Raw genomic sequence first — 9,975 nt, 5'->3', positions numbered from 1 at the left:
TCTGAAAAAGAATAATATCCACTAAAGAAGAACATGGAAAATAATATTACTTAGAAGACACCAGACTTAGCTAGTAGTGGGTTCTGGTGCCCACCTCCTTTCTCCATGTTGGGATTTTTGTCTGATTCGTGCTGGCATAGATCTTGCGTATACTGTAACAACTGTTATGACATGTGAAAATGTCCTGCTATGTCTAGAAAGCACTGTTTACTTTTATATATTCACTGCCTCTTGCTTTTACAATCTTCTGTTCCATCTTCTGTAAACAATGATACCTGATCTTTGGGAAGATAGAGTATGATGTAGAGGTTCCATTTATGACTGAGTATTTTTGCAGACTCATACTGTGCACATTGATCAGTTGTTGTTCTTTGTGAGAATTACCATCTATTTCAGAAAGAAGCTTCTTTGAAGAGGATTTGGAGATGCACCAGGCAATGGGCATAATGACAAGATGTTGGTACTCTTTAATATTATTGTGTCCATTTAGCAGCATAATAATTGCACGTTTCCCCTAAGTCCAAACACATCTTGGCCTGACAATGGTGCCAGACATGTAATTCACCTTATTAATTGTGTTCTGAACCCATTCAGAAACTGATAGTAAGCTCCAAAGCTGTTCCTACAACTATTACACCAGTGGGCGTTTCTTGCCAGACCAGCTGTTAATGTAACTTGCAAGATTTACAGCTGCATAAGACTCATGACAAAGTTTTCCTCTATGAAGAATACTTAGAATCTTCCACTTCTGAGGAGGCTAACTGGCAGGGGTAAATCTTCCATACAATTACCTGACTGATATTTCTTTGTTCTGTGACTCATGAATTTGATGTCTTCAGAAATAAAATCTTATCAAGTCTTAGAAACTAAACAAGAGGATTGGCAAAACAAAAAAACAACAACAAAAAACTGTGCAATTTGGAGTCTATGGGATCTCTACAGCCAATAGTTTTAGGAATAGTAACTCATTCTTGACAATGAATTATTATTAGCCTGTAGCATCTTACCTTTAGATTCTCCTCTTTCCGTACACCATTCCTGTTCTTTCTTTCTAGTCTTATGCATTTATACATTTATACCACTTGATTCTATCTTTACTCTCTTCAAAGCTCTGTATTGCTCCCCACATTCCATATGGCCCCTTAGTAATTTCCTGGCCTCTTGTTGTTAAGACCAACAACTTACAACTGATAACTCATAAAGCTGAAGCTTCAGGGCTTCAAATCATTCCATCATTTGAGTGATGAGACATCCTGCATAATGGAGAAAACTATCAATGGCTGGTTATACTTCCAATAGAAGATTAGTATCTAAAATACACAAAGAACTCAAGAAAATAAACATCAGGAAAACAAACAACTCAATTATAAAATAGGTCATGTAATTAAACAAGCATATTTCAAATGCCTGACTCTAAATGCATGAAAACATTTTTAAAATGTTCATCATTGTTAGCCATCAGGTAAACGAGAAGGAAAATTATGTTGGAATTGCCTCTTCATTTAGACTGGCTAAGATTAAAAACACAACAGATTACAAATGCTGATGTGGATTTGGAGAAAGAAAACATTTATTTGTGTCTTATTTGGTAGGAGTGCAAATTGGCTTGGCCACTATAGAAATCAACATGGAGGCTCCTCAAAAATCTAGAAAAAGATGTATTTTATTCAGCTCTGCTAGGGTTGGCTATACAAAGGACTCTACATCCAACTACAGAAATACTGCCTTACTAATATTTACTCTTGCTCTATTCACAATATGCAGGACATAGGAGCAGCCTAGATGACTATCTACAGATGGAAGGATAATGAAACGTGCTATATTCATTCAGTGTGATACTATTTAGCTGTTAAGAAAAATGAAATCACTCCATTTTCATATAAATGGATAGAATTAAAAACTAAGCCTTCTGATGAAGTAATCCAGAACCACAAAGTCAAATATGAAGTTTTTCCATCATTTATGAGTATTATCTTTGAACTTTTATATATGTGAGTTTATTTGGAATACACTATGTATGCAATTTTATACAAATTTTGTGGATTGAAATTTACCTCTATTGTTTTCATTTAAAATTTTATTTTATATATTATTTGATTTCAGATACAGACTCTCTCTATATATAGGCTCTATCTGTATATTAAAGAATGATTTTGTTGAATAATGATTATAATTTTATCACTTGCAATGTTTGTGGGAACAAATAATTTCAAGTTAGGAGGTGTAAAATCAGAGGAAATTGTTTTCTCATGAAATATCTAATAAGTATATGTGATATCATTTACATATATTTACATATATTTGTTTGTATAACAGGGACTATTATACTTCCTGAACTAAATGTGCTTACTAGGGGTGTTTTACTATATATAATGTATATCTTGATAAATTATAAAAAATTCAAAACAAACAGAACTTCACACTCCAATGAAAGTTTTTACCAATTGTATGAATATGCCGCCCTTCACTTACAAACTGAGACAAAGAAAGTCTACGTGGCTTATTTGTTTATTTTTAGGGACTCTGTACAATTGTTCTTTAGAAGGGACAATACTCAGGATCACATCTAACATTTTGTACATACAAAAAGTCAAAGGTCCCATTGCTGAAACATGTTCATGGAAATTGATGTACAGGTTTTTATTGTTGTTCTTGTTGTTATGGAGTGTGTGTGTGTCTGTGTGTGAGTAGTAGTCGTAGCAGTAGTAATTTAGTAGAAATATGTAAGTCGTGATTGAGGGAATATTTGTAAAATTTTCTGTCCTGCTCTTGCTCTACAAACTTCATACCCATAAGACTGGTTCTCTCCTTGCCCAGCAACCAGGGAGTCCTAGGTATCCTATTTTCTCACAATGTGAGAATATGAAGCTTTTTAATGTAGCTTCAAGGCATTTGTTCTAAAGTGCTTACACTTTCATAGCAGCTGCTCTTATCTGCTGAGACAACTCTCTAGATGTCTGGTAAACTGATAAGGTAGTAAGGTAGTGCCTTATTACTCCTGCTAAGCCATGTGTGAGGGCACATGTATGCCTTGGTTACAATACAATAAAATGCTAGTCAAAGTTTACTTTGGGTTACCCACACAATTGTAGTGCATTTTACAGTTACATCTATAATACCATCACCTGGGCTCACATAGAGAAACATGGAGAATGTACAATTTCTACACATAAAATGATATTTTATTTTCTGGTGATTTTAAAAAAAACATGCAGGCAAATGATGTCCTCGGGTATGTTTCCAAATATGATAACTCTATCCACCAAATTATAAATAATGTAACCAATAGTTAACTTACTGTTCATGGGGAAAATAGTAGAAATATAGTCCTCCAGGTAAGACTGATTCCAAATAACAACAAAATAACAGCAAAGAAAATAAAGAACTTCCCTGGGGTAATGAAACAAAACATGAAGAAAGGATAAAACAGAAAACTATTCAATGATTTGTATTATCTGACAAAATTATATCATGCATTCTCTCACCTAAATAAGGAATGGCTCAAAATTTTGACAACTGGATCAGGATGCACACTTTGACCATGGAATCTGATATAGGAGCACAATTATACAGTTATGCAGACTTGTGTACCAATAAAACACAACACTTGTGATGTTTCTGAAGCACAGTGGAGACATGTGTGATGCTGTAATCCCTGTGTTTTTTGTCAGCAACTTCCCAGGTGTATAAAAAGCTGTTGATGGTCAGTGACATCCAGACTCAAGAGACCCCCTGCTGTCTTCAACTGAACACCAGTAATCCGTTTCTACTTACTGACACCATGTGTTACTATGGCAGGTATTATGGAGGCCTGGGCTATGGTTATGGTGGCCTAGGCTATGGCTATGGCTATGGTGGCTATGGGTGTGGCTATGACTATGGTTTCTGCCGCCCACTGTTCTGTAGAAGGTATTGGTCTTATGGCTTCTACTGATGGATTTCTACAGTTTCCCAGCCTGTTGGCTGTAACCTGCTGTCTTACTGGAAGCACCTAGAAGATTTTCCACATCAGAAATTCCTAACTTCAAAACTGCCATAGTTCAATACTCCCATCTGTCTTCTGACCTTCAGTTGAACTGGAAGACAGTTGACTTGCAGAGTTCTTCATTACACAATGCCTTGTAAAATAGGAGCCAGTTGGACTCTTTAGTTTTGTGTAAAAACAAATGCTTTTCAATAAACTATTTCATTGAAAATATTTGTCTATGCTTATTTTAAGAAATTTCCATCATTCTGAGACATATGTTTATGTATTTGTGTCTAACTTGTCACAGATATGAGATTGTTTGTAGATAAATGACAGAACTAGGAGAGGGGTAGGGAGGAAACAAAGTAGAAGAAGGAGAGGGAGATATTTCTTTTCAACATTCATCTATTGATACACATTTGGGTTGCTCTCATATTCTTTATTTATTATTAAGCAACACAAAATTGGCTTTTATTTATAATTAAGTTTGATTTTGCTATTAAATAGAAATGAGGTTGATAAAGATTAATCTCCATTTTTAGAAATTTAGTTTTGTTTTTATTTTTATTACTTTTTTGAGAATTCCAAACAATACAATTTGACCATACTCACCTTGGTCCCCTGTACTCTCAAGTCCATATCCTCTTCCCTACTTATCCAACTTTGTACACTCTTTTGAAACAAACAAACTCACCTTCCCCCAAACCCTAAATATCAAATAGTTTGTACTGCCCCTGTAAACTTTGTTAGATGCCCATCAGTTGCATCTTGGTCCACTCATAAAGGGCTGCATTCTTAAAGAAAACTGACTTTCCTCCAGAAACCATGAAGTATCAGTAGGTCCTTATCTGGGGAGTAGGACTTCATGACCACTTCGATCCCTGTGCTTTGTCAGGCCTCAGCCTGTGGAGGTCTTGTGAATGCTGTATCAGCTGCTGTGAATTCATATGTACAACTGTCTTGGAGTGTCCAACATTCATGCATCACTTTATGACTCTTATGATCTTTCTATTGCCCTTCTTCAATGATCTCTGATACTTGGTAGGATAGCCTGTGATATTATGTTATGTTTAGGGATAGGCATCTCTAGTCTCTTATTTTCTGTACTTTGTTCATTTGTGGCTCTCTCTGTATCAATCAACATCTTCAAAAACAAGTTTTATGATGAGGATTGGGAGATACACCAATCTATGGGTATAATAAAAAGCCATTAAACCCACCTCTTTTCTATCATGAAATACACCACAATGAATTGGGTAGTCTCTCATCTATCATTGAGACAAAATTCTTTTGTCTACAAGTTAAATTTTCAGAAGCCCAGTAAATAATTTCTGTGACTATTTTGACAGTAGTCTACACCAGTGATAATGCAATGGCTGTCATCATACATATCCTCAACAGTGTCCAGACATTCTTTTCCTTCACATATTCTCTAATAACCATTTTCTCTATAGCTCTTACATTATGGAAGATCAACTGGTATGGTCACCCACAATGTTCTTTGTCCCTGTTACATTAATTATTTGTGGATTTCATAAAACGTACTTTTATTATGTTTACTCCTAGTCTTTCCATATCTAGTCTTTCCTCTTCATCCCAGCTTTTTAAAAAATTCATAAGTTCAATATGTGTTGCCCGTAAAATCATGGTTGTATGGCTTTCACTGGAGGGTGGAGGTGCTGTATCCTTTAAGAAAATTGATTCTTCTAATGCTATCAAATATTAACTGCCTGTAACTCCTATGTTGAGCTAGAACTTTATGTTTACCCTACTTCTTGTGGTGGAATTTTGTTAGGCATATTTTGTATGTGTTCTTTCAACTGCTGTGGATTGATATGTGTAGCTGTTCCACTATGTCCAGAAAATGTTTCCTCTTAGTTATCTACATATTTTGGCTTCTAGAACTTTTCTGTACCCACCAGAAACCTTGGGGAGAGAATATGTAATATAGAAATTGAACTTAGACCAGTACAGCATTCTGCCATATGTTATCTGGTGCATTTTGATCATTCATGGGTCTCTGTATTGTAACTTACCATCAAAAGAAGTTTCTCTGGTGAGAGTTAGAAATTAACTAATTTTGAAGAATAATAATGGGAGCCAATTTAATATTTTGATTATTTAGTAGAGTAACAGTAGTGGGTTGTTTCTAAAGACCTGTGACATATTTGGCCACAATAGCAGTGCCATGCATGGGTTTTATCTTGGAATGCAGGACTGAAATGCAATCAAAGCGGTTGGTTACATCAGTGATATTTGTGGCACTATTGTATCAGTATACAGGCCTTTCTGTGTTAATCATTCTTGAAGTTCACAAGTTAAGTTCACAGTTGGGTAAGAGTTATGATTGTTTTTCTCCTTTATTAGCATTATGAAGGCTAGCCAGTAGGGAGGAAGCCTACTTGTTAGAACTAGCCTGATTTCTCTAAGTTCTAACTCTAATGTACAATGTGTTCAGCAATAGTCTTACTTTCATGTTCTGGAGGTCACCAAAAGCATTGTCAGTAAGTTATAATGTTTTGTGGTCAATGAGGCCTCACTTCCTAACAGCTCCGAAAGAGGAAACCCAATTCTAGAATTGGACATCCTGTGATGTCTAGAAGGGGGAAAATAGGGTAATTCCATTTAAACTGGGAGTCAGTTTTCTCCTTTCACTCTGTGAAACCAAGAGATTGAACTGAGGGCAATGGTTTTGGTTGTGGCCCTCATTTTTATGTTTTTCATGAAATCTCTAAGAGCATACAGTTAGGACGTATCTAGTCATTTGAATTCTCAGTTACTCTACTACTTTGCCTATCTTGTTTTCTGCTCAAAAAGATGTAATTAAAGGTTAAAATTAATATCAGTTCCTTCTTTTTCATTCTTAGAAGTGAGGCAAAGCTCTAAATAAATGCAGAGTTTAGTAAATGCATTTAGTAAATGCACTAAAAGAGGTTTATCTAATATAGCATCTGTAAGTCAATAATTTATTTTAAATCAGGAGATTGTTGGCTTTGTTTTAATAAGGAATTAACAGTTACAAATAAAAGACCTTATAAGATTTTGGTGTTTTTTGTTTTTGTTTTGTTTGCTTGTTTGTTTTTTACTTTGAGAGCCTTGTTCTGTAGCCCTGGCTGGCTTGAAGCATGCTATGTAAATGAGGCTGGCCTCAAATTTATGGTGATCATCTTTTCTCATCTTTCTTGTGCAAGGCTTATAGGTGCCACCATGCTTGGAACAAACATTTGGCATACTATGAGCTGAAATAATTTTCTTCATTCTCCTGCTAAGTAAAATAGTGACTTCTGTAGTTAATGTATTTCATATTCCCCCCTTTTCCTGTAATTTAATATTAAAGAATGTAATAATTATAGCAAAGACCAAGTTCATGTAAATATTACGGCATACAAGTAATGTGAGTTCTCTGGTTTGCTAAACTAATGCATAGGTAGGTCACTCAGTCTGAGGCTAAGCATTGGAAAAAGTCCCTGGACCAGGTGCAGCAAGCATTATGCAAAGGAAGCAGAGGCAGGGCTGCTGCAAACCAGTGAGCATACCTCAAGAAGCTTTGAACACTGTGCAATTGTCTAAACTTAAATAGAAATTATTTGACTCATCTTACTGTGATCAGTCAACATAGACACCGAAATTTTCAAAAAAGTCAGAGAAAAAGAAGGTCAAGCAACAGGCCTAAAGTGGGATCCAGCTCAAGGGGAGGTCCCAAGGCCTGACACTGTTACTGGGTTATGGAGTGCTCACAAAAAGGGACCTATCATGACTGCCCTTGGAAAGACCCAACAAGCAGCTGAAAGAGTCAGATGCAGATATTTGCACCTAACCAAGGAACAGAAGCAGCTGACCCCTGTTGTTGAATTAGGGAAGGCTGAAAGAAGTTGAGGAGAATGGCGATCCTGTAGGAGGACCAGAAGTCTCAATTAATCTGGGCTCTTGAGATCTCTCAAACACTGGGCCACCAAACAGACAAGTACCAGCTGATATGAAGCCCCAACACACATACAGTAGAGGATTGAGAGGTTTGTGTTCATTCAGAGATGATGCATCTAACCCTCAAGAGACTGGAGCCCCCAGGGAGTTTAGAGGTTAGGTGGGGTAGGGAAGGTGGGGGCATCCAAGTGTAGACAGGAGGTTGGAGAAGATGTGTGGGATGTGGAGCAGTTGGAAGGTGGATGAGGAGTGGTGGCAGGGAATGGAATATGGAGTGTAAAAAATAAATTAATTTAATATAAAGGAAGTTAAAAATAAAGAATTATATAGAGAGTATTTATGAAAAAAAAAGTCAGAGGAAACCAGAAAACTATGCTGGTTGTCTTTCTGCAAAATGGGGCAGAGGCAATGACTAAAAGGGAAAATACAACATGGGAAAATATTCTTCAGCAGATTCATATATATATACATATATATGACAGAAAGTTAATGTCTATAGTACACAAACAACTGAAAAACTGAACATCAAGAAAGCAAACATAGTTTAAAATCTGGAAATGGAACCTGAGTCCAAAAAGGCAAAACATAAACAGTTGAGAAATGCAGGTAAACCATCCAATATTCCTACATACTCTGGACATAGAAATTAAAACTGCTTTGAAACTTTAGCATACACAAGCCGAACAGGTAAGATCTGAACAAACAAATGTTGAAAAATGCCGGTGTGGGCATGGTGAAAGAGAAATATTTATTCATTGCTACTAGGAATGCATGCTAGTGGAACCTGTAGAACTCAGGGTGGAGGTTCTGGAGGTTCCTCAAGGGCTAGAAAGAGATCTAGCACTCTATTCATCTATGGAGCTGTTGCACATATTCCCAAAGGACTCTACATCATAAGAGTGATGACTACCTATATGTTCTTTGCTATTATACTCACAATAGCTAGGAAATGGAAATGAATCAGACATCCATTAACTGATTATTATACTGGAAAAATGTGTTACATTTCCAGTTCAGATATTAAAAAAATTGTGAAAATTTCAGGTAAATGGACAAAGGTAGAAGCCATCATTCTGAGTGAGGTGGTGAAGTAGCCCTTCTTGTGTTTCTCTCATTTGCAAAGGTTAACCTTGGATCTCAGATATGTGTGTGTCCTATTTTCTATTTTCTTTGATGAATAAGCATTCTAACTCTATTCACTTTAACTCAGGTCATTTTCATCTCACTTTTTACTTGCAGGGTTCACATAAACTTAATTAATAATTGTGTATCAGATGTATGTATATTTTCTTTGTATAAATTTTCTTCTCATTCTGAAATATTTTGCTGAATTATTTGTACAATAATTGTTTTAATAAGGTTAATCATCCTAGTAATTGAAAATATGATATTTTTTCTTTTTTCTATGTCTTTAATTTTCTTTATTGATATCTCATAATTTCAAATATACTGTTTTGGTAAATATTTCTGAAAAATGTTATATTATATACTGGTATACATTACCATATATTCTTGTGCATTTATAGGTGCAGTTGGAGTTTTATGTTTCTTATGATGTAAACATATGCATATCTTTAAAATATTATTTTATAATAAGACAAAGTCTTATCTAACTCTATTACTCTAAACAGTATCTGCTAAATGACAGCTGAGATATATGTCTGGAAGTGTTGCATCACTGCGTCTGCCAGTGAAACTTACTACGCAGCATTTTCTGAAAAGAACTCTATTATTTTCTTCGTTTCTACTTTCTTCATTTACCACAGGAACTAGAAATTACTTTTCTTCGGGTCTTTTCTTAGAAGCATTTCATGATAAATATTCCGATAAAAAGGCTCTTGGCCAAAATTGAACAAGATTGGCAAAAAGAAGAAAAAGCTGTGTTATCTCAGAAGAGTGGAGAGACCATATGAGACTTTGGAATATGTTAGCTTTTACCTACATCACTGCTTACTCCCGAAGATCCCTGTAGCTTCTAAGTTGTTGAACTAGAGGATTTCTGATCAGTGAAGGAGACACATTTTACTTTTCTTTTTCTCCAGAACTTTTTGTAATTGAAACATTTTTTTCTTGAATTACAGAAG

General features: G+C 35.5%; 1 protein-coding gene across 1 annotated transcript; it reads left to right on the top strand.

Moving 5' to 3' along the window:
- The first annotated feature begins 3,781 nt into the window (after positions 1–3,781).
- On the top strand, positions 3,782–3,934 carry LOC116086569 (keratin-associated protein 20-2-like). Its single transcript, XM_031364777.1, has one exon. It carries the CDS (start codon positions 3,782–3,784, stop codon positions 3,932–3,934), a length of 153 nt encoding a protein of 50 aa, XP_031220637.1.
- The last annotated feature ends 6,041 nt before the right edge of the window (positions 3,935–9,975 follow it).

Source organism: Mastomys coucha, unplaced genomic scaffold (genome assembly GCF_008632895.1).
Source record: "Mastomys coucha isolate ucsf_1 unplaced genomic scaffold, UCSF_Mcou_1 pScaffold12, whole genome shotgun sequence".
NCBI lineage: Eukaryota > Metazoa > Chordata > Mammalia > Rodentia > Muridae > Mastomys > Mastomys coucha.
Note: the sequence above shows the minus strand (reverse complement) of the source record. Positions and strands in the feature narration are given on the sequence as shown.